The 26,688-nt window shown below is 32.1% G+C and overlaps 1 protein-coding gene across 5 annotated transcripts in view; it reads left to right on the top strand.

Annotated features, from left to right (window-relative positions):
• The window catches only part of LOC106871954 (protein still life, isoform SIF type 1), a 903,947-nt gene that overhangs the window by 786,475 nt on the left and 90,784 nt on the right, over positions 1–26,688 (top strand). For 4 of the 5 annotated variants that reach the window (XM_089349425.1, XM_089349426.1, XM_089349429.1 and 1 more), the window contains 5 exons: positions 3,867–3,964; positions 15,542–15,685; positions 20,449–20,631; positions 23,821–24,074; positions 24,833–24,971. In XM_089349425.1, the coding sequence (XP_089205551.1) occupies positions 3,867–3,964; positions 15,542–15,685; positions 20,449–20,631; positions 23,821–24,074; positions 24,833–24,971 (818 nt within the window). Of the gene's footprint in view, positions 1–3,848; positions 3,965–15,541; positions 15,686–20,448; positions 20,632–23,820; positions 24,075–24,832; positions 24,972–26,688 lie in introns of all 5 variants that reach the window. The other variant, XM_089349427.1, reaches the window with a different exon arrangement.

The raw sequence follows: 26,688 nt of genomic DNA, 5'->3' as shown, positions 1-26,688 counted from the left end.
AAGCTGGCAGAGTCATTAGCATACCAGATGAAATGCTGAGTAGCATTTTGTCCATCTTTATGTTCTGAGTTGGGATTCTGTTGAGATTAACTTTGCCTTTCATCTTTTTGGGGGTCAATAAAATAAGTAGCAGTCAAGCACTTGAATCAATGTAATAGACTTCCTCACTCATCAAAATTGAGGCCTTGTGCCAAAAGAAGAAAGGATAATAATTATCATTATTAATATAGTTGTGGAGTTGTTGCATTTTTGAGGGAAGTTGTTTGACTGAATCGTTGATGTCATCATCATCATCATCATCAATATTATCATTAAGGCAGCCAACTGGCAGAATCATTAGCACACTGGAAAAGTGCTTAGCAGTATTTCTTCTGACTTTGCTTTCTGAATTCAAATGATTTCATTCTTTTAGGTGCCAATGTAATCGATTATCCCCTACCTCAAAACTTCAGCCCTTTTGTTTATATCGAAAAGGATTATTCAGGCAGTGAAGTTAGACAGATAAGTTAGCATACCAGAAAAATACTTAGTGGTATTTCTGCTGGCTTTACATTCTGATTTGAAATGCTGCTGAAGTCAAAGTTGCTTTCATCCTTTCAGGTTTGATAAAATAAGTATCAGTCGAACACTGGGGTTGATGCTATGAATTATCCCTCTCCCCCAAAATTTCAGGCTTTGTGCCTATTGTAGAAAGAAATCATTGTTGTTATTAGTTGTAGTATCATAGAGGGTAGTGGTTTGACGGAACCATTAGTGTCATAAACATCATCATTATAATTATTATTGTATATTTCCCTTCTCAGAGTTCTCGTTTTCACTTGCTCCAGCTAATTCTGTTGTCAAGGGTCTAACAGGGTCTTCTTCCATTATTATTATTAATATTATTATTATTATTATTATTATTATTATTATTATTATTATTATTATAAGCCTTATGGCCATTATTATCATTATTTTTATCATACATATCTTTTATTCTTATAGCAATAATTGCTTTAATCATCATGTACATCACATTCTTCATTGTCATTGTTACTTACTGGCAAGTGTCAAAAAGTAGAGGTAAGTTCTCAGTGAGTTGAATCTGGAGTCTGGTTTCAATTCCTGATTCGAACCATTTCACTTCACTTATGACACAAATGCCCGTGGGAAAGGTATGAATGTCACCACTTTCCATTTCATTTTCCTAAACCGCTCAGGCTTTATCTTCATAAAAATATCAGTTATTGTATCATTATTAATTTGTTAATTTAGTTTTCAGCTTCAGGATAACTACAAGTGATATCAGTTTACACTTGATGTTAGTTGTGAGATAAAATTAATGACTGAATCGGTGATCGATTTAAGGATCGGAATTATTAATAGAGAAGCCAACTAGAATTTCCATCTTGATTAATTTTTTTTTTTTAATTCATGATTTAAATTGCTCAAGTATGCTGGCTGATATACATTATTTTAGGACCTTTATGCAGGTAGATTGTGTTTGAATATAAATTGTTATGCTAATAATTTCTTTACAAATAGCATTGTCTACAGAAGCATTTAGCAGTTGTATGATGCCTCCCAGCTTTTAAAGGCTTTTTATTTGGCTGTCACCTGGCTTTATCAGAGTCAGCTAAAAATGAAAACGTCAAGATATTTGAGACCAAAATTAATTTTTAAGACTCTAAGCTAAAAAATATGATTTATCTTATTCTCAAACTGAGGCAGGTGTGGAGTCATGTTTACTTCAGTTTATTGATATAAAGCTGCAGTTAAAAAGAATAAAATATTTTCAGATTAATAATAAAATTATTTATCTGTTCTGTTTTCTGTTAACTTGAAATTTGGATAAAATTATTTGCTTTTCATTTTATTTCTGTGGAAATGAAAAAAGAACTCAAAATATAAATGTGTTCTGCTTTCTTTGAAATTCCTCTAGAAAGAAGACTTCTTGTCAATGTTGTTCTTGTTATCATTAAGCAAAGCATGTTAAATAAGCAATTTATTCAAATTTATTTTCTCATTGCATTTTACTTTCAGTGTTATTTCTTTTCTTTCTTTTTTTGTTCTTCCTGCTGCTGTTGCAATACTGTTGCTATGACAATGACTTCTGCTTACATACAACAAATCTAGCCCACTGCTGCTAGCAGAGTTGAACCTTCAATCTTTAGAAATCTAAAATCACTCAAGGCAGCCATTCCAAATCTTCAATCTCCCTTTGCTTGCAACCTTTGTTAATATCCACATCCCATTGAATTCAGACCTTTTTTCCTAAAATGAAATAGACAAGAATGTTAACTGTAGTCTATGAATAATACATTTTGGTAAAACTAAATTTCGTGACAAAATTAATCAAATAAACAAAATATTTGGATTATATTGAGAACAGAATTAAAAACTAAAAGCCGAAAGAATCTTGAAAAGTATTTCTAACTTGAAAAAATGTTTTTAATAGATGTCTTGGTAGGGAGAGACATATCTGTTACCAGTTGTAAGTCTTTTGACTGGCTACTCGTGACTATAAGACGACTTTTAAAATCTTATAGTACATCTCAGTAATTTGTTTGACAACCTCGTTATTTCACAAAGTCCTTTTGATAAGAACCAATAGTTATTACACTACATAAAAGATAAATGTTTCTTCATTATTTTTATTTAGAAAATAATTATTATTTAGTCTGTCTTTCTAATTTGCATTTTCAAAAATTGCTGCTGCTCTGTGCTTGCAAACCTCTGTGAATTTATGTCTTCTTGTCTGTTTCCCATGACTAAATGGATATATAAACATGGATTGGATGAATCTCTAAGTTATCTGGCACCAAATGTGTCTTGAATCCAGTTTTACTAAAATACATATTTTAGAGTTTTACTAAAATACATATTTCAGAGTTTTACTAAAATACATATTTCAGAGTTTTACTAAAATACATATTTTAGAGTTTTACTAAAATACATATTTTAGAGTTTTACTAAAATACATATTTCAGAGTTTTACTAAAATACATATTTCAGAGTTTTACTAAAATACATATTTTAGAGTTTTACTAAAATACATATTTTAGAGTTTTACTAAAATACATATTTTAGAGTTTTACTAAAATACATATTTTAGAGTTTTACTAAAATACATATTTTAGAGTTTTACTAAAATACATATTTTAGAGTTTTACTAAAATACATATTTTAGAGTTTTACTAAAATACATATTTTAGAGTTTTACTAAAATACATATTTTAGAGTTTTACTAAAATACATATTTTAGAGTTTTACTAAAATACATATTTTAGAGTTTTACTAAAATACATATTTTAGAGTTTTACTAAAATACATATTTCAGAGTTTTACTAAAATACATATTTAAAAAATGAGCATTTGAGTGTATATGATGATACATTGATACATGTGTATATCTATATGCACATAGATATATTTGTATTTTCAAATATCATAATGAACTTATGCATCAGCCATATGTTACCAATTTCCAATATTTATAGTTTATGAAGAAATTGTTTTGTAGAAGATTTTATATTTCCTAATAACTTAAACAGTTAAACACTTGAATAAAACATTTCGTTCATTAGATTGTAATTTTTCTTAGTAATAATTTGTTTTTATTTCTGCTGAAATATTTTCAAGATTCAATATAATGAAACAAAACAATGTTTTAATGACCACTAAATTATATTTTCCAACATGAAAATTTCAACTGTAATTATATCTTGTCTTGCCAGTGTAACCCTATTTTATTCCTCTTTTCCCCTTTTACCTCTCTCCTCAACCCTGTCCTTCTGATATCAAGTGAATTTTCTATCAACAGCAGCTCACCCTGGTGACTGCTCTGCAAGCTATATTGAATTTTAAAGGTGTTCGTTACTTTTCAGTCATCGAAGGCGGAATAGCACAGGCCGTACCCGAACACCCCAAGAGGGAAAATATTTTCTCTCTCAGCACTGCATTTGGAGATGCTTACCTATTTCAGGTAGTAAATATTTCTTTTTATTTTGAGTTTCTTCTTTTATTCAAATCAAAGTTTGGAGGGAAAAGAAGCTTTCAACTCTTTCAAGTTTCTTGTTCTTTTCCCTTGGTACTCACGTATCAATTGTACAGCATTAAATGTAGAGTCTTTTTATCGTTGTTTTTCACATTAAATGCTAAATATTTTGAAAATAAGAATTTTCAACCTTTTGATTTTTCCTATTCTTACAGCTTTGAGTTCCTTGCTTAACTGGCAGTGAAATATTAGAAGTGTCTTTTTTTCACTTTTTTTTTCTTAAAGATTTTTCAATACTTTGGGTTTTCCTTCTTCCAAATACACAAAATTTGAGCAATGAATTTTTCAGACTTACATTCATCAGTATATATTAAAAGTCATTTCCAAAATTATAGTGAACACACTTTTTGGTTATCTGCTACAACTGTTGAAGAAATGTAAAAGTGAGATTAACTGCTGGACGCCTGTAATAATTTTTCAAATGATTTGAGTTGGTATTTCAGTTGTATTGAAACAAAAATTATTAGTGAATTTCGACCACTGTTCAATTTCAGAAATATAAGTTTGAGGATGAGTTATCCCTCATCTCTTTTTGCCTGTTTTTGACATTTTAATATATTGAGGAATGAAATCTGAAAAATTTCATATTGAGGTGGTATGTGTAAAAGAAAAAAAGAAAATATTTAAGTAAAATATTTAAAATCAAATCAAAATAAAACTGAAAAGAAACCAAGAACTGAGGCAACTTTACAACTTGACAGTGATGAGGATGTGGATGATGATTGACACTGCTATTAGGTAAACTTTCTATTATCTGCTTTGTTTTAATCCTTGTATCATGTAGCACCCATATGTGTCAGAGGTGTGCCAGTTGCAAGTAAGAGAAGAAAGTCAACATTGTTCACAAAACACTTGTCTTTACTCCACTTCAGAAATAAAATCATGGATGGGATTAAGTAGCAGATTAAGTAATAGAGAAAGATTAACTGACTTCAGTTTAATGTCAAGCATAAAAATCTCCTGTTTGACCCTTTAAGTTAATGAAATTATCTTAAGGACCTGACATTATGAAATGACATCTCTGTGATAGGGTTTTGTATCTGGATACCAAGTTTTACGCAACTGAAAACTAGTTAGTTGTAATTACTAAGAGTGCAAGAAGCCAGTAAATTGAACAACATGTTGTCATATACGCACACTCACGTTTGTGTGTATGTATGTGTGTGTGCACGCGTGCACGTGTTGTATGTATGTATACTCATCTGTATGTATGTATACATGTTGTATGTCTGTATACTCAATAACAATTTACCAGCACTCTCTTCTGTGCATATGTTAAAGAAAAATAAATACCTGACAAGATCTTCACACTTACAACACAAAATTGACTCTCTTTCTATCACTTATAATATACATCAAATATTGTGTGTGCATGTGTAATTTTACATACATTACTTGGTGCTTTATGCTGAGTATGTTAATATTCTTATTTATTAGTTCATAAAGAAGCTTACTACATACATCTTTACTAAAGTAGCCTTATGGTTTAGATAAATGCCTAAGAGATATTGAGGGACGTTTAATCACACTTATGATTGTAATTAATATAAATGAAGGTGAATAAGTACATTAATGCTTTCCTTATAATCATCTAGATCCTGCAACTCAAATGTACAGAGCCAATCTCTTCCATGACAATGTGGATTTCTACATCTCGTAATTTGAGCAATATTGGCTTCTTTTCTTTGTGCACACATCTGACACATGGACTAGAGCATGGGCTAGAGTTGGCAGAGATAAAGAGAAACTGGGTAGATGTTTGCTGCATTTCCTGATGGAAGGAAGCATGAGACAATCAAACAAAAAAGATTTATTATGAAAGACATAATGCAGCCTTACATGTGTGCTTGAATAAAGCAAGAAATGAGAAACTTAATACATTCATTGGTTTACATGAAATTCCATGAAGGAATTGGTCTTGACCAAAGGAACCTGCAACATTTGACTTCAGAATTCTGGATAATCTGTTAAATTTTGAGAATAGTTTGGGTGAAAGTTATTGAATATGTTCTTTAAATCTGGAGAGCAGTAAAAATTGATATTTTATTAACTGAAACAAAGTTATAATGAACAAATGTTTCAATTTTCATTTTGATTTCAACATACTTGAGCATTTCCAAACTATTCATTACATTGTGGAAATGCTAATGCTGTTATTCTTGCTTTTAGTCCCCCCCCCCTCTCTCTCTCTCTTCATACTATATGTGCAAGAAGTTCTTTCTTGTCTTATACTAAAGTATCTTATAAATTTATTTAAAATGCCTGCCATGAAAACTAAGAGCATGTTGTTAGGGCTTAAGGAAATATTAAAATCACTGCTTTGATTTGAAGCTTGCATCACACAGTTTTGCAAAAATAGATCTTATCTTCTAATAACCAACAGTTGTTTAAGTGTGTGTATGTGTGCACACATGTAGAGACTTTTGATGCGATATGAAATCTAAAAGTATTAAGTTCAAGCGCAGTTTGGTTGCAGAAAAAAAAAAAGTGAAATCTCTTTCTCCCACACACAATGGAAATTTCTCAATGGAAATTACTCTAAACTGAAGTCATAATTGCAGTTCACGTAATCTTTAAAAGTGTTTAATCTTGTCCTGCTCTGCCTGCCTATGTTTGGAATTTCATTTAATCCACCTCCTTACCACTCTCATTGAACCTGATTGGTATATTGTACATATGTAAAAAGGCTGCTTATCTGGGTACCCACATCCCTTCACTTCACTTGTTTTCCTCCTCAAATTCACTTAAACTGACTTTGTTTGAAAAACAATCTCTGAGAAACTGGTAAATGACTTTGTTTTCTCACCAAGTTTTATCAATATTGGGTAGAACAAAGCATTACTTTATATAAGTCATCTGTGTTGCAACTATGATGGTAATTTCTGATACAATATATTTTTTATTAACTTTGGCTTGGAAATTTTCATAAGAAACAAAAAACTTTCAAAGAAATAACAATCATAGTGAATCTTAAATATCTAACAGAAACTGGGCAGCATTCTAGTCAATTGACATGAAGGGAAGATGTTACATGATTTTCATTACATACTTTTAACTGCTACATATTTATAAACTGTTATTTCATTATCTCTAAAACTAATCAAACTAGATAGTTTACCTAAGTAGAAAACATAAGAATTGTCATGTGTTGGAGAAAAGTTTTCTGCAGCAACTTTCATGTCATCAACTATATGTGTGGCTGTATATCCATATTTTAATAGGTGTGCTGTGAGAAAGAGAGAGGCTAGTGGTTCATGTGAAAAATCCCACTTAAAAAGCTTTGTCGTTAATTCATTTTACAACACACATCTTTTTTTAAAGAAATTATTTGGTCTAGGGCAGTACTTTTATCTTACTTTCTTGATAGCTTTTGACGTGACCAATTTTTTTCTTTTTATTACCATTTTTCATATTACAACAATATATTTCCCTTAGATCTACATTTCCCACTATTGGTATTTCTGTCAATATATATTGTACACAATTAATAGATTTTAAAAAAAAGCAAAAAAAACTACCCATTACCTAATGCTAGTTGTAAAAAATAGGTAACTACTGACAGAATCTTCCTTCAAATATGAATATCTAACCAAACATTTAGTCAATGATATTTTTTCAACATGCTACAGAAGTAATTTTAGATTTCCCATACACTGCTAACTTTCTTGTACCATAATGTTATAATCGTCTTAAGTAAAGGAAAATGAATTTAGGTTAATCCAGCTAGTCTATTTTCTGGATCAGCTGCTTTGGGCTTGTGTTTGAGCAGCTTAGAAAATAAGCTATAATAATTTCCAAAGTGAACTTTCTGTTAGTGATATTTTAATGTGAATTAGAGAGAGGGATTTTACATAGATTGAATGATTGACTAACATGAGATGCCTGCTAATTACATTACTAATGACCAGAAAATATATTTAGGGAGACAAATAAACCATGTATTTTATAACTATAGACGAAATGAAACATAGCAAACTTAAAAAAAGCTATAGAAAAAAAAATAAAAGCAAATAAAGAGAAGATATGAAATATAAACTGAAAATAGAAGTTATTTGAAAATTTTACAATTAATAATTTCTTTATAGTAAACAGTGGGTGTTGTACAATAAGGGAGAATATTTAAAATCAAAAAGAAAGATTTCTCTTAAAGATTAAAGCTAGAAAACATATTTAGACTAAGAATAAGCTTTTTTGAAACAGACCCAATTGTGAACCCTTTCAAAACTATTTTCCTATCACAATTACCAAATATTTAAATCTTATACCATTGTATCAAACAGACAGCAGACAAAGTCTGCATTGCCTTCTGCTAGCCCTCTCTGTTTGATGCTGATCTTTTAAATCCTTTCTTGTATAATATGGAAATGCTTAAAAAAAACTAAAATAACTATTTGACATTCCTAGAGGTAATACTTTAGAAACTTCCAGCTTCTTCCTTATTTTTTCAGATTTTATTTTGTTAAATATAAATATTTTCCACCTCATATTAAATTGTGTAGAAATCATTAAAGAGTAAAAGTTATGTTTTACTCATCATCATCATCATCATCATCATTTAACGTCTGCCTTCCATGCTAGCATGGGTTGGACGATTTGACTGAGGACTGGCGAACCAGATGGCTAGAGCAGGCTCCAATCTGATTTGGCAGAGTTTCTACAGCTGGATGCCCTTCCTAATGCCAACCACTCCGAGAGTGTAGTGGATGCTTTTACGTGCCACCGGCACAAAGGCCAGTCAGGTGCTACTGGCAACGGCCATGCTTAAAATGGTATATTTTATGTGCCACCTGCACAGCAGCCAGTCCAGCAACACTGGCAACGATCTCGCTCAAATGTTTTTTCATGTGCCACCGGCACAAGTGCCAGTAAGGCAATGCTGGTAACGATCACGCTCGTGTGTGCTTAATTATTGCTTACCTTCTACTTGATATAACTTTATAATAAACTTTGATTCATAAAGTAACAGCATGATGATAGTATTATCAGTTATAACTGTTAACCCAGTACATTTAAATGAAATAGTATGATAAAAAAATTAAATGAACTTAACTGTATGCTCTCGTATAAATGTTAGGATTAATTACACATATACAAGTGTTTCAAAACTGATATTTGCTTTTCTTCAGATATATGTTAACTTCATTTTCATGTTAAGAGTGAAGCCTTCTCAACTTCATCACCATCACTATCAGCACCAAAATTTTTACATTTGATTTACATGATAGCATGGCTTGACCTGGTCATTACAGTCTGAGTCAGTTTTTATTCAGTATACTCCCCGCCCCACCCCCACAGACTGATTGGCAGGCTACAACCCACTGAAACCATTTTAATTTTAGCTCCAACTACTTTACAATGTATACTGCATGCATTGTAACATGGCACCGCACTCACACTACTGAGATTGCCTTATGACTTTCAAGACTAAAAATTTCTCACTACTTGTGGTATCCCCTTATACTCAAGACAAACTAACCAGGAAAGTGAACTGAAGAGAGAATGGGTAATAAAACTACGATGGGGCAAGAAGAGGAATGATTAGTAGGAGTAAGTAATGAAAGAGGATCAGTGCTAGAGAGAGAATATAAGGGAACAGAGTGATGGCACAGTAGATAAAAAAGGGTGAATGGGGTGAGGGTGTATGATAGAATATCAGGGAACAGCTGGAGTTTTAATAAATGTATATTGTGCAAAAGGTCAAAATATATGTGGGTGGCACTGGACAGAGACTCAACAAGGATATGTTGTGTCTCCTTCCCTCCAATTTCAGATTTTTCTTTTAGTTGTACATTAAACAGTAAGAAAATTATTGTGATAGAGATGCAAAAGATTAAGAATTGTAGCTTACATAGTCTTAACTTGACTGGGCCATTCACATTTTAAAATGAATATAGCTGTACATACTGAAATACAAAGACAGGTGGAGTGTACTATAAGCCTATTTAACTATTACAATGTAGATAAGATGCATCTTATTCTTTAGTTTGTAATTTCAAGTTATTGTTAAGAAAATCAAGACTAGTTATCTAGAAATGAATACATTAAGATTTACATTGTTTCTATTTGAACAATATCTCCAAAATTTTAATAACTCTGAAAAAATATTGGTCAGAAAACGTTTATAGTAAAACATTTGTAACATTTATGCAATTTATATATCACTTAATATTTTCATCTTCGTTCCATGTCAATTGTCATAATCACATAATCAAGTTTAATTTGGATTCACTGCAATTTTTATCATAAAACACTCATGCTGCAATGTTTCTTTGCTATGTCCACTCCAAAATCAAACATACATTAACATATATACAGTTAAATTTAATTATTCAATTCTTACAAAACTTACAAAGCTGTATATTTGTTTAGGTGTATGTTTTCACTTAGTGTACATGTACATACTCACGTGCACATATAGAACTGTGTGTATGTATGTATGTCATCCTATGGATGTGAGTGTGTTTAAACATATGCTTACATTTATCTCATTGATTGCTTTGTATTATTTGTGTGTCTTTCTATATGAGAAGCTAAGGGTTTAATAATTTTCATTACACTAAATTGCTAATAAATTATAAAATGCTGTAACCCCAAGCTCATTGTTTTTTACAGAATTATTTGATTCAAACAATATCTATATTATTATTTAAAAAAACTGACTTATTTTGGGTTATCAGTTTCTTCTGATTGAGATGAATGTTTTACAACACAGTTCACAACTGAACACATCCGTTTGCTCTTTATCTATGTACAATTGAGTATATAATCTCTTTTCACTATCTTTTAATTTTGGGTTATTTTTTATATATACATTGCAAAATTATGATTTTAAAATGCTCTTTAGTTTAGTTATTTCTTGGGTCAGTTCAAAACAACACCTTAAAATCAATTGAACATGATTACAATTACTTCTATAGTCATCATTTCATAAATTGCATTCAAGGTGTTATTAAGGTGGTGGGTTATAAAAAGAACAGAGCATTAAATAAGATACTTTGTGGCATTTAGTTGCATTCTTTTACACTTTTCAAAGTTGGTAAAATAATAGACAATTATTGGATTGACTAAACTATATTTTGTCCTAAAATGCATGGCCTTATGTGAGCCAATGTTATAAAATATTATCAAATAAAAGCAACAAAATAAAACTAGATAAACTAATAAAATTAGATGATAAAAAAAACAAGAATATGGAAAATTTATATGGAATGTTCCTGTCAATCGAAACAATGAATATCATGTTTATTGTAATGTATAATTAATTTTTCAAAATTTTTATCTTATTGCATATTAGTTTTCTATATTAACATGACAGTTCTCAATATAGTAGACTCTCCTATTTCAGTTGAGTCAAATATCCTTGATGAAAAAATTTCCTTAACTCTAAAGTAAAACCAAATTATTATGCTATACCAAACATCGAAGTCCTTAAGCTCCCTAGATATAGCATGACACACAATTCTGTTTACCTGCTTTGTTTCATTTCTATATTGCATGCATATATTCTGTTGTTTTCCACTTTCACAGTTTCTTCTAAGAAATATACTGTTGTGAAAGTCCCCTCTGATATTGCATGCAATATTTTCTGCGTGATGTAATTTTTTTTTCTTTTCTGTTATTATTATTATTATTATTATTTCTGTGCAATTTAATGTTTAAATCTTTGCAAAAACTTTTGACAGAAGTGTTTAATAGCATTTCATTGCTCTCAAAGACTGCTATAACTACGACCACTATACTCACTACAACAACTACAACATATACTAATATTCAATAGGAAATGTAATTTCATTTTGTAGTTGAAATAGGTTTTCTAAATTTTTATTTATAGAAATCAATGAACCAATGATCACTAATACATTATTCATTTTCTCTGTTTTGGATTTTTCTATTCTTTATACCAAAGTAGAATCTGGTATCATTTTGAAAGAAATGGGGCTTGAGAACTGTTGTTTTATTGCATTCCAGTTTATATCATGAAAACAGAAATTTTATACATAAAGATCTCTGTGGAAACTACTTTAAATAGATAATGGCAACACTGCTGTATGAATGTTGTTTAGAGGAGATAGTTAGTCCAGAGTATAAAGTTTTGTTGTTATATAAATAGGAAAATTACTAGTATCTAAGCAATCTTTTAAGAACTATTTTCTGCTGATCGCATAAAATTCCATAAATTATGTTTTCAAATAAAATCCAACTCATAATCAGACTGAAATTTGTCCCAACCAACTGAGAAAAGGTTGACTGTATTTCTATAGCTAAAACAGAATATCTAAGTAAACCAGTAGATAAGACATATTGTAGTTAAGATTTTTATACACACTTACTGGATGTTATATTATGCAGAACTTTTAATTTGAGTTCTGCATAATACAAAATAAAAAACAAAAATTTCAATTCATGAAGAAAATTTCTAGAAATTTTTGCAAAGATTTTAAATCTCATTGAATTAACACTTTTATTCATTTTTAAAAGTTTTAAATATTGTAAAATAATTCCATGTTATTACTTAACATCTGATCATATTTACCATTAACTGTTTAAAACAGTTTGTTAGTATAATGGGGACATTAGAATTTAAGTTGGGAAGTATAATTCAAATGATTGCCTGTATATGTGGCCCTTGCAATGAACAATGGAAGAATACAATCAATATCCAATTGTACTCTTTTGCTGTTGATCATAAAGGCCATAAATCTGGTAATCATTTTTCTGCTTGTCTGCTATCACTAACTTAAATTCACTATGATCAAATCTAAAATGATGCCTCTTTTATTCTGTGTATGTAAATCCACAATTTATTTCTCCCAACAGGAAAAGTAATTAGTCTCTTTAAGCTGAGAAAAGATATCTTTTAACTTTTTGACTATTTATGAAAATATTAGATATATCAACAAATACATTGATTTCAGATTATTTTTCATACAGAGTTCAGAGAATTTTATGAAAAGCATCTTTTAACATTAAATATTCTCAAATGATGGTGATATTAGTTGTCAAATCAACTTTATTCCATCAATCTTTCTATAGCATTTCTCTTTAAAAGAAGCTTATATCATCATCTGATATCTCTCAGCTTCATGTTAAACAATATCACAAACCCACTCAAATATTAAACTTTCAACTGTAGAAGTGTAAAAACCTTTTATATAGTATTGTTTTACTAATGTTTACAAAGCAAGTATGAGAAAGATTGGAAGAGATGTAGTACATATAATTTAGAATGACAAATTTTTCAACTAAACTGTATGGAACAAAGAAATATGAAGAGATTTACAACATATACAGTTTAGAAAATATGTAATTAAAATGTTTGATTAGTTTTAGTAAAGTTTTACTTCATTTTATATTTACATTTACAAACCTAAATATCATTAAGAGAGCAAACTGCTACACTTCTATTTTCTAATCAGGTTCTAACTACTAAGAGACCCAATTTGCACCCAATTTCCAATATATATATATGTATGTATGTGTGTGTGTGTGTGTATATATATATATATACATATATATATATATATATATATATATATAGAGTTATTAATATTTCTAAGTCTCTCTAAAGGAGACTACGGCAGCGGTACTGGAAATTAATAGTTATCGCCAAGCCAACATGGCAGTCCCAAAATTAGGACGAAAGCTGCCGTGAATTAGCTCCAAGAAGCCATCGCCTCTGGCTAGCTATGTGACACACGAAACCTGTGTCCTTTATAACCTTCGAACAGGGGAGGTCAGCAGTGTCCCCCTGCTGGTTTGGCATCTGCAGACTAGTTTCAGGGTGTTGCCCCTTGTCAATGCAGAGCAGCCAAGCCTTAACCAGGCGGCGCTGCTGACTATCTGCTCGAAGGTTATTTATCTAATTTCAGTGGAATCTATCCACTGGTTTTCAGAAATAGAGTTATTAATATTTCTAAGTCTCTCTAAAGGAGACTACGGCAGCGGTACTGGAAATTAATAGTTATCGCCAAGCCAACATGGCAGTCCCAAAATTAGGACGAAAGCTGCCGTGAATTAGCTCCAAGAAGCCATCGCCTCTAGCTAGCTATGTGACACACGAAACCTGTGTCCTTTATAACCTTCGAACAGTGTATATATATATATATATATACATACATATATATATAAATGTATACATACATATATATATATATATATATATATATATATATATAGGCCTAGGAGTGGCTGTGTGGTAAGTAGCTTGCTTACAAACCACATGGTTCCAGGTTCAGTCCCGCGCAAGTGTCTTCTACTCTAGCGGCGGGCCAACCAAAGCCTTCTGAGTGGATTTGGTGGACGGAGACTGAAAGAAGCCTGTTGTATAAGTAACAGGATTTCCAGTAGTAATGCACTACGGCCATTTCAAGTAGCTCCATTTAATTGAACAAGGCAATCATTATATCAATTTAAAAAGAGCACTATATATATATATACAAATACATAAATAAATAAATACATACATATATATATATAAATATATATCAATAAATACATACATACATATATATATATATATATATATATATATATATATATATATATATAAATATATATATATATATGTATATATAAATATATATATACATGTATATATAAATATATATATATATGTATATATAAATATATATATATATGTATATATAAATATATATATATATGTATATATAAATACATATATATATATATATATAAATAAATAAATACATACATATATATAAATAAATACATATATATATATATATATATATATATATATATATATACATACATTCCTGTTTCTGTTGTACCTGTATTTTAAAGGGCCAACCTTTGCACACTCTGTTTCATGATGAATCTCCCTGAGAACTATGTTAAGGGTACATGTGTCTGGCTCAGCCACTTGCACAGTAATTTCACGAGCAAGTTGTTCCGTTGATCGGATCAACTGGAACCCTTGTCATCATAACCGATGGAGTGCCATGATATATATATATATATATATGCACAAACACACACAAGTTACAAAGCTTCTTGATTTCATAGAGGAGCAACTTCTTTTAAGAAGCATTAACTACCTTAACTTGAAGGCCTCATTAATGGCTTTTAACATTGGAAAATAGATTATGTGATTGGAAATGTAGATATCTAATCTTCAGCTTTGTATGTTTTGATTTGGCCATAACATCATAATTTTCTCTTAAAATATTTACTCTTAGTAATTTTCTTTTTGTTATTTGTAGTATTTCATTCCTTTTTTAATAAGAATACTCTCGCTCTCTTCCAAACTTTCTTAACCTAATTTTATAGAAATTATATTTGGAGAATTAAGCATATATATTCGGTTGTTGTATAAGCTTGTATATATTTACATTTTTCAAATAGAAAACTGTAAAACAAAAAACTAATTATATATTTAACCATTTATTTTATATTTTCCTCTTTAATTTTTGTTTTTAAATCTGGTCAATTACTTTTGCATATATTAAAAAGTGGTTAAACAAAGTGTATCCTTTTCCTTGACAGGCACCATCACAGATAGAACTGGAGAACTGGATCCGTGCCATTCATTCAGCGTGTGCATCGCTGTTTGCAAGGCAGCATGGGAAAGATAACACCCTGAAGTTGCTTAAAAGTGAAATTCAGAGATTGGAAACCAACATAGATATGGTGATTTCCCTTATATATTTGGATAAATCCTTCACTTGAAATACGAGGGGGTACCCAAAAGAAACTGGAATTTTGCAATATTATTTTATTCACTTAGTTTTACATGTTTATACTTTTATCGCCTTCAAAGTATTCTCCATTTGAAGCAATGCATTGGTCCAGATACGTTATCTACTGTTCGAAGCAGTGCTAGAACTCTTGCAAACTGACGCCTTTTAATACCTCTGTCATTTTTTCTTCAGCTCTTCCACCTCTGCTGATTCTGTAATTCTGTAGCACCAGCTTTAGTCATCAGTGATGGCCTTCAAAAAAAGGTCCAGATCAACTTCCACTTGTTCTTTCAGTTCACAACTTGCATTCAATCATAACTGCTTTTGATATTCTTTGAGCAAGCAAGGCACAAATTTTGCTGCAATTCTTTTCATTCACAATTCCTCACTTCAGGACACACCACTCTTATCAACAGGTTCATCAACTGTTTGGTAACATTCCTCCAAGATCAGTTCATGAATTTTCATGATGTTTTCATTCATTCAGGAGGTCAGTGTTTGCCCTGAACAAGGTTTGTCTTCAAGTTACCGTTCCTAGATCATGAAAACTAGTCACAAACTTGTCTTTTGCTCATGGTAGTAGTCTTGTAAGCTGTTTGAAGCATGACAACTGTTTCAGCTACCGTTTTCCCCAGCAAAAAACAGAATTTCACAGAAGCACACTGTTCCTTCGTTTCAGCCATAACAAAAATTGACAAACAAGGGAGAAGCAATGCAAAACAAAGAAGCACTACATGGCAGTATGACCTCAGTGCACAATGCTTGTGGGCAGATTGATGCCTGAGAGTTGCATCAAGTGGCTTCTTGCAGCAGAAGCTTGAACTACAATGGGCTTGTCCCACAGATAACATTTCTGGTTACTTTTGCGTACCCCCTCATAATGTGTTTTCAATATTCCATTTATTTCAGACAATCTCTCTCTCTCTCTCTCTCTCTCTCTCTCTCTCTCTCTGTGTGCGTGTTGGCTTGTCGTTGTAGTTGATTGCCTCTCACCATGTAATTCTAAGTCTGATATCACAGAATAGTACCTTAGAAGTTGACGCCTGTTAGACCCCCAAATTGACTTACACTCTAGAAGTAGAATTTACAAGCTGAAAACCATGCAGATAATGCACACACTTCTCTAAAGTTCAGCCCCTGCAGGAACAATGGTCTGACAATCTCAAATCATATGAACAGCCACACCATCAATAAGTTCTGGGAGATTCATATAAATATTTTCCAATAATTCAGCCTCACTGTAACTGTTACAACCAACTTACAGAGGTTGACTTCCTGGATATAACCCTAGACCTCAAAACAGGCAAGTACACTCCTTACAGAAAGCCCAATGGTGTAACTCTTTATATTCATTGACCATCAACCACTCCCCATCTGTAATTAGAAATCTAGTAATGATCGCCTTTCTACAGGCTAACTGAAATATTTTCAACAGGAGTACACCCTACTATAATGAAGCACTAGTGATGAGTGGCTATACTGTATATGTTGACTCTCCTGACCTCACATCTTAAGAGAGTTAATAACAAAATGGTAATTTAGTTCTGTCCACCATTCATTTTATATCCCTCCACTAATATAGACATCATTCCCATGATGCCAAGTTTAGCTACTCTTTCTTAGATAATATTACTTCAAACATTGCACACTACAACACACACACACACACACACACACACACACACACACACACACACACACACACACAAACAAAGAGTCTTCACCCAACACTCCTGTAACTTCCAAACTCCTACTAGCTGCCTATTGAAAAGATCTTGACTCTCAAAAGCTTGTAGTCTATGGAACCTGTCCCACACCATCCAGCAATACTATGTGACACTAAATGAACATGACAGTCAATGACTTAAAGGGAAGTTACATGCATTTCATGTAGTCCTTCAGATATAGGGACAAGGAAAACTCCACCTCCCATTCCTTGTCCTGGAGATTCCAGGGTGATAGAGATGATTTTCACAACATCATATAGAACATCTTTGATACAACCCCTGCTTACTCACCTAGAACCTGTAATTTCCAAAACCGCCTCTAATACTCTGAATATATGCCACCAACCTAAGGTTGTCTTAGGCATAGGTACACTGAGCAGTTATTCAGGGGCCCCATGGGTCTAGGAACCCAATTCTGACTTATGTATGTTGTGGTTTGCTGTCAATAAATACAATAGGGCCCATTGCATTGATTTGCCTAAGGGCCCACAATGCTGCTGAGGTGGCTCTGCACCAACCCACAGTATCCATCAATAGGAAAACTGACCAATCTTATTTGTTTTCAACAGAGGTATGCCCTGTTAATGAAACATGTTATTACATACTGATAACCTGGATATACTATGGACAGGGGCATTGCAGATGAAAAAAATTACCTCTTTTAATAAAGTCTGTTTGCTTGGTTAGGTAATGAGATTCATCATAAGTTAAGTAAAATAGATTGAAATGCGGGTCCCTGAATCTGAGTTTGGAATCAGCATTCTATTTAGAGTTAATTCAAACTCATCAAAGAAGTAACTTATTTTGTCTGATGTCAGATTTTGCAATTATTGAAGTGGTAACTGTGATTTAAGTGAGAAGACAAACTAGTTGAAATGTTAAGATATTTTCATCGTTTTGAAGTGTAATTAAGAGAGACACTCCTAGTACAACTGTTATTACTAGATCAATTATTGTACCAGCAATAGTAATTTTGAAGACAAGATTTGCTTTCACTTTACTTGATTAAAATCTCATATATCTGCATCTAAAAAGAATTCATATTCATTTAATTTTAATGCAAATAGTCTGTACTATTTGCATTACAAACAGAATAATATAATAATATATATTTAATCCAATTAAACTTACATATATTTCGATTAGTGTAATTATTACTACAGATTAAACTTGTTTGTCTTTACTTAAATACTACTCATTGATTCAGGCTTGGTTATACTTATGACCTAAAACCAATTTTTACTTGATACATGTGTAATGTAGGGTAGGTACATGCACAATCTCAAGTCTTTTTTATGTGTTTACACCTGAATGCATGAGTTTATAAGGAAGAAAACAAAATGTGAATTTAGCTCAATTTAACATTCATTACAATTGTTCCTGTATCACTTTGTTTCTAACTACATTGCATGTAATTCTGTATAATTTGATATATAAAATCCTTTCTGTTTGTCTGTCTGTTTGTGTGCTTATAACTTGAGTATTGTTCATCCGATTGCACTGAAATTTTAAACATGGATACATGATAGAGCAGGGCATTCTGTAATCTAAAAAGATTTTCAAAATTGTGAGTTTCAAAGTGAGAATCGCTATCTTTGTAATCTTTTTGTCCTGTTTGTTCTGCCATTGAAAGCGACATGTTTGTTCAGACAGCCGGTACATACCATTTCACTAGCAACAAGGGGAGTGCAGGATGACAGTCAGCCAAAACTGTCACTATGCATGTTGTTTAGTCGAATTAGCTCATCATTTACTCCACAAATGTTTTGTTGTCAATAATGCACTTTCCCATATCACCTGTTTCAACATAACTGTAATATATTATATACAAACTATGCCATTTTAATGCCAAGCAACGCCGGGTATCTCTGCTAGTCTGTTACATTATATCCATAGTTGAGTATTCTGAAGGGGCACTTCATCAGGCTACTATGACTTAACCTTTTAACATTCAGATTACTTTGTCAAACATAATGCTTTTTGATATGAGATCACCATGTTGCAAGATGTGATATTAGCACAAGACAAAGGGAGTGGCAGAGTTGGAGACTTGCAAAATCCTCTGGGATTTCCCAGTCCAAACAGATCAGATGGACCGCGCGGTAGTTGACAAGATGCACCACATGTGCTGAATAGTTGATGTTGCATGCCCCTTTGACCTACAAATAGTCAAGAAGGAAGGCAAAAAAATAGATAGATACAACCCTCTTAAGTACAAAATAAGCTGGTTATAGAAAATGAAAAAGGTGAAGATAGTGTCAACTATTTTTGGGTCCTTAAAAACAGTATCAGAAGGCATCAAAAGGAATATAAAGGAAATTGGAATAGAGTGCCCAGTAGAACTGCTACAAAAGGGTTGCCTCTTTGGCATGGCCAGAATAATCAGGAAAGTATTAGAATGCTGAAAAGAGCAGATAGCATAGTACCATAGGCTGCAGGTAGCAAGCCCACTATATATGCAAGACTCCAGGAATTCCAACAAAACCTGAGATAAAATGAAATAATAGTAATCATTATTTCAGGCATAGGCCTGAAATTTGTGGGAGAGAGATAGTTGATTACATTTACCCCAGTACTCAAATGGTACTTATTTCATTGACCCCAAAAGGATAAAAGGCATGTTCAATTACAATCTTGTAATTTTTTTTCTATTTTTCATCATTTGCATGTGAATAAGTTTGTGTGTAATTGTGTAAGCATATTAAGAAAAAATTTTCATTCTACTTTGGTAACATTTTTTATTCTTTGATGAAACTTTATATGTATATAATTATTCATGATATTTTCTTATTTTAAGATATAAAAATATATATATATATATCTTCTAACCAAATCTCTTAATGCTCTATTAATCAGGATATTTGTACTCTCTGCTACATTCTAATTACAATAGCTTACTTAGCAAATAATATAATTTATTTTGCAAATATTTTATTGAAATACTTTTAGCAAAATAAACCGTTAACACCAATACTATTATTTGTAGGATGTAAAAATGAAAAAAATGGCTGAACTTCAACTGACAGTAGTGACTGACCCCAAGAGCCGAACAGCAATAGTGAAGCAGATTAACCAATGGGAAGAGAATCTAGAAAAGTTGTTTATAGAGCAGTATCGGTTACGTTGTTATATGGCTTCACTTCAAGGATCGGAACTTCCCAACCCAAAGGTCAGTTTTTGATGGAAATTATTTCTTGATAATTTAAGTCTGTACAAATTGCATTATTTTTAAAATACTACTCAGCTTTTGAATTGTATGCAAAACCACTCATACTTTACTTTTAACATGTACAGATTTTGTTTATGTATTTCTCTCTCGTGTTTAGTGACGATGATGTTGATATATGATTTTAATGTACTGCTAATGTTTGCATGTATGTACCCTGACTAAGAGTGCTAAGTAGTAGGTCAGCCAAGTTTGGACAGATCTGTGATGAAATACATTCCAGTTGTAGCCATCTCAACTTTTATGTTATGCTTTGTCTGTGGTTGGTATCCTCTCAGCTTGTCTGTTCATTGAGTGCAACTTTACACCAAGTGTTTTTAAGATTTCACATGCTACTTATTTCTAATTGTTTTCACTAAGATAGTTTTCCTCTCTCATCATCATCATTTTACATGGGTTTTTTTTCATGCCGGTATGGATTGGATAGTACTTTTTGAAATAGTGTTTTATTGGTTGATACCCTTCTTGACACCTAACCATTTAATTTGTCTCTGATATTTTAATCATTAGGCATCAAAACACCTCTAAGCATGTGATCTTATTTATTGTGTTTGAACATACGATCAAGCTGGCTTATTGTTAATTCTTTTTCATTATGTACATATATATGTACTAGAATATTATAAGTTTAGAGTTTTCAAACCCTTCCTGCATTATTAGCATAGAGGAGCTCCCAGGGGCCGCCCATCTTAAATTTCTCTGTTATTGCCTAGAGGACTGTGTTGAACAGAAGGGGCTGAAGACTGATCCTTGGTAAACCCCACCTTGTACCCTGAATTCATTGCTATACTTGTTGTCAACCCTCACCTTATTGACTGCATCCCTGACTTGTACAGCTTCCACAACAACTCGTCTATCCCTAGTTTCTGCATTGACTGCTCAAATTATTTCTTCATTGCACAGTGAAAGTGGGGTACTACAGGCTGGTACTTTTAGGAGATACGGTGCCTGTTTATCTATTTGTGATACTGGGCCTAAAAGTTTTTCTTCTTTTTTTTTACTTTTCTTGGAGTTTGCTCTAGAAAAACTGTTTGTTCTTTTTGTTGCTCTTCATTGTTTTTGTTTACTGTATTATCAATTATTCTTCCTAGTTCTTTGGGGCATTTACATCTAATACATGTTTTGCTCTGACAAATATAACAATTAGGCGTTCTACTCTGTACCATTGAATGCATGCCCTATTTTTTCAGTACCTTTTACTTGGCACAGTACTAGTATTGCCCTATGGTCTTCATTAAGACGTCCATTTTGATATCCGCAGATTACCATTCCTTAAGCCTGCATTGACTACTTTACCACACTGTGGTACAAAGGTTTCTATTGGCCATGGGTCTATATTATGCCCACTGTACACAGTGTTTCTTTGGCCCAAGTACTGAGATACAAATGTATAGCCAGCAATATATCTGACAATTTCAGCCTTTCTTTTTGTCTGAATTTTCAATTTAAAATTTAAAGTTTCAATTTAAATACTGCCATATTTTTTGCCTTTTCCATTGAGATAACTTCCCCCAGAGCTCTTGGAGAGCTCATATTACCTAATGTAAGAGGAAATTTAGATTATTATCATATTTGCCTTTTCCAAGATTATTTCTTGAAGCAAAGTTATGGTTTAAAAAATTCTATTATCTATATTTCTTTTCTTATAACTGTGATATGTCCAAAAATTTTGTTCATTTAGCTTTGAGGAAAAGTTTTGCCTTCATATTCCTGCTATATGAATGAACTTGTAGTGTTTGGAATTGTGTAAGAGTTGCTATTGTTGTTGTTGTTACTGCCACTGTCTTTTATATTATAAAGAATTTAGAACATTGTCTTCTATTAAATGTTCATTAATGTGATCATTTCTTTCTTCTCTTCTACATTTAGTTGTGTCTTTTGATTTTGTGTTGTTTCTTTTGTTCATAGTGGTTCTTTGTCATGTGGCTTAATTATATGAAAATGTAATGTGTGTAAATAAAATCTCAAAAGTTTGTAAAGCAAACCATTTTTCTTTTGCCTACTTGAGAGTATTAAGGGCAGCCCTTCCTTAGGCAATTACAATTTTTTTCATAAATACACTGAAAAATTTCATTTAGTAATATTTGAAATGACCGTGTCTTGAAGAGTGAATCAAAAAAACAATTTTGCATTGCAAGAGTCAATAATAATAATTATTACAATGATAATGATTTCTTTATTTGACTCAGGGACATCAAATGCAGGGGACAGTATAAAGACAGTGTACGGTTAGTGTGGGACAGGGATTACATAAAAAGAATAAGGGAGAAGAAAGGGATCTAAGGTAAAAAGTTTACATGGTATGCAATATGAGAACACGTGGATGATGCAGTCCTTCTGATACAAGAGAACCTTCTAGGGCCAATCAAAGGACCCCACAGATCCAGGATTACTCTGACCACAAGCTTTCACCTAAGTGTTGTTCTCCAATCTACAGCCATATGCTTCAAGTAGGTCCATTTACCCTCACCATTTTTTCCACATTCCCCTGCCTTTTGACAAATTCACTGGAGGAGAGCACTTACCTCTCAATCATCACTTTCTTTTCCAAATAGAACTTGAAAAAAATCAAGGAAAGTGTCTGTGCTCAGTCCTTTCAGCCTTGTCCACCACTCAACTTTTTTCAGTATAGCTACTAGACAGCGGAACACCACCTACTCTGCCATGTTAAAGATTGGTCCATCCTCATGATGGATTTGGTTGAAAACCAATTTCATTCTACCTGTGGCAGCAGTTTTTTGACATAACTCCACAAGTCAGCAATGCTTGGACACCACACATGTGTACACTAAATGGTTTTAGTGTTTTATGCCTAGTCTAGGCAGTCCTGTCTGAAGGCACTTCTATGCCTGTAAAACCACAAGGGTTCAAAGGGAGACAGAAAAATTCAAAGAAATGTCAAATAGGGGGATTACAAAGGTGTGTGTGGGATGTCACTGAAAAGTTATACAAATACAGGAGGAGGAATGAAAGATGTGCAATATATAATTGAATGAATCAAAAATTTATGAAACATAAAAATATCAAAGCCACTTATTTACTGCAATTTGCCTTCATAATTTCTTGTAAACCATTGAAAAAGTGAAAATTATTATATAATGTTTATTTTTCTTTTATTATTTGTTCTGATAGAGTCTGCTAGCAAATGTGTCCAAATCAACAAAGGGAATACTGGGCCGACTTGGCATCTTCACCGTGACATCATTCCACGCTCTGGTCTGTGCTCGTTCTCCACCAACCATGACTGCCATGCAAGGGAAGACTCTGCCTGCGAAAAAATCAACTCCTTATGTTCCTAAGAGCAACGAACCACAAGGAGGAACATTGGGACGACATCCACATCAAATGGCCAATCAAATGCCACTTGCCCCACCTAGCCATGTTGAGTTAGTAAAATCATTTTAACTTCTTCAAATGTATGCATAATAACTTACCTTTTGTCAGCATCTAGCCAAAACCTTAAGATTTCTCTTGAGGGGAAAATAATAAGTCATTGATCTTCTGACATGATTTCAATATTGTCAGATTTTTTTCTTTTACAGTTTTTAAATAAATTTTTTGGTGCCTGTATTAGCAAAATAGTGCCCATAAAGTAAGAGTGATACAAGTTTTTGTTTAATCAGATAAACTGAAACAAATATTTTGATACCCTGATCATTGGAATAATATTGCATTGACACATCAAATTACTTTTTTATGACTGATGCATACAGATATAGCAATATTTGTCAGTCACTTGTTTGTGCACTAATCTTTCAAAGATCAGTGTATCAAAATATTTATAATAACAGATATCTTATCTTTATTTTGACTAAATTGTCATTACCTTATATAATTCTTCTGTAAACCAAAACCATGCTGCATCTTAATAAATAATGACTTAATTTTATAAAATGATTTCAATCAAATTTTGAATGTAAATTTTTTAAATTGTTTTTTTACTTTTATTTTATTCTTTTTTGCCTGCAATACATTTTTATTGATATCATGAATTAAAATTAATCCCTAATTGTAACCTTACTTAAGTAGTAGTTGTATAATAAATTATGTTTTGGAATGCTGACCATAATTATGTCTCACATAAATTAGTGCACTATATTTTAAAACATTCCTAAATTATATTTATGTCTTTGCATTATACTAGAAAACATTTACACAAAGATTTTGAAAAAGAGCAACGAGAAGGTAGACAAACTCCTGATCAACTTCCGAGTCATCGTTCTGATACCCCAGACAGTAGCGCTAAAGAAGGACTGTCAAAAATCTCCTTACCACACAACCAGGTAAAGAAAACTTAATGTTAGTTACAAAGGGAATAGTGGATATTGTGCTTTCAACATTTTTCCCTTTATTTTTATCTCTAATTAACTCTTTTGCATGTTGTAAAATATTTATTCTTTTGAAAGTTTTATTTCCTTTGCATATAAGTTTTGTTTTATTTTGTTTGTTGTTTTTTCTTTTACTTTAGGGAAAACTGGATTTTACTCATTAAATTACTTTGTCCTGAAGATGGAGTGAATTTGAATGGATTGTGAACTAATATTATGTGAAGATTGGTTGGGTGGAATCTAGGATATAGTAGCATAGTTATAGATTTAAATAATCACAGCTACCTCCTCAAAATCCTCAAGTATTTTATGTCACTTAACTGGTTGGAGATTGATTACTCCTTGTCACTCATACAATGAAAGCATTCAATGTCAATTGCTCCAAGTAGTTAACTCACAGCTGTGTTACATTATGCAAAGAATATTATACACAACATGCTGAGGACATAACTCCCTGTCACCAGTCAAATAAATGTTGACAAAACAATCATCACAGAAATTGCCTCACTCATTGCATGGTATAGAAATTCACTTATCTTAAAAACCATTCTGAACCTGTTAGTCCCCCATTAGAGTCTCTAATAATTTTTAAAAGTCCTCCTACTTACTACTCCTTGACCAAGATGACTCTTTAAATAGCACTTATGCAGATAAAACCTTCCAATTTTATTTCCATGTTCTAGATTCAGGCAAAATCTCTCTAGAATTTTCTTTCTTCATTGCACCTGTCTCACATTCACATACATTTGTTAAGTATCATCCAGCAAAGTAACCAGTTCTGCCTCAAGAGTTAGCATCTATCTTCACATGAAAGTCTTAAATCTTTCTATCTCTATCTCAGCCCATTGAAACATGTGATAATATATCTAATTCCCTTCTTATCCAAGCAGTTACCATCCTCTCACTTACACCATCAACATTTTCTTGACTTTATTTCCTTTTTGAGTGACCGTCAATAAATTATAGTTCATCAGATCTCCTTGAAACTTGCTCCTCTATATCTTATATTTATTAGTGGTATCTTTCCCTTGAGAACTTTGGCAGAATCAGTGTTATTATCCTTGGTGTCAGTGAAGTTTTCAAAGTGACCTGTAATAAAAATGTCCTTGTAAATTTGTCCGTCATGGGGTTCCATTCATCACATATCTTATAGATTTAGGTCCTTCTTTTCAGATCACTAATGCATTATGTGCAGACAGGGTGCTCTTCTTTCCTACTCTCTGTCAGTTTGCTTTATTATACATTAATAACCTATTAACTGTTACATCTAACTAGGCATAGTTTTATACACATTTACTATTCTTTAATTCTCTTCAACTCTGCACACAAGGAACCACCTATACACAACCCAGGAACCATACCAGATTTGCATTGCTTTCATGAACAAAGACATGGAAAAATATCCCCATTATTTATATTTGAATACTTCTTACATATTTAGGCTAGTCCTGCTGCTACACATTCAAGTATCACAGACTGCTTTCAGAATGGTCACTCAATTGGATGGCAAAATTTCAATATGTTATGACTATCGTTTCTTTTCTTTGATTCTGTTAACTATACATCTGCTTCTCCAGGCAAGCAATATGTCACCTCTGCTGAGCTCTCTCAAAATGCTTGCCACACCTTTTCTTACAGTCCCCAATCTCATCTTAGGAACTCTGTACTAAAC

Source organism: Octopus bimaculoides, chromosome 3 (genome assembly GCF_046866305.1).
Source record: "Octopus bimaculoides isolate indiv1 chromosome 3, ASM4686630v1, whole genome shotgun sequence".
Classification (NCBI taxonomy): domain Eukaryota; kingdom Metazoa; phylum Mollusca; class Cephalopoda; order Octopoda; family Octopodidae; genus Octopus; species Octopus bimaculoides.
The sequence above is the reverse complement of the archived record's forward strand: the minus strand, read 5'-3'. Positions and strand labels throughout refer to the sequence as shown.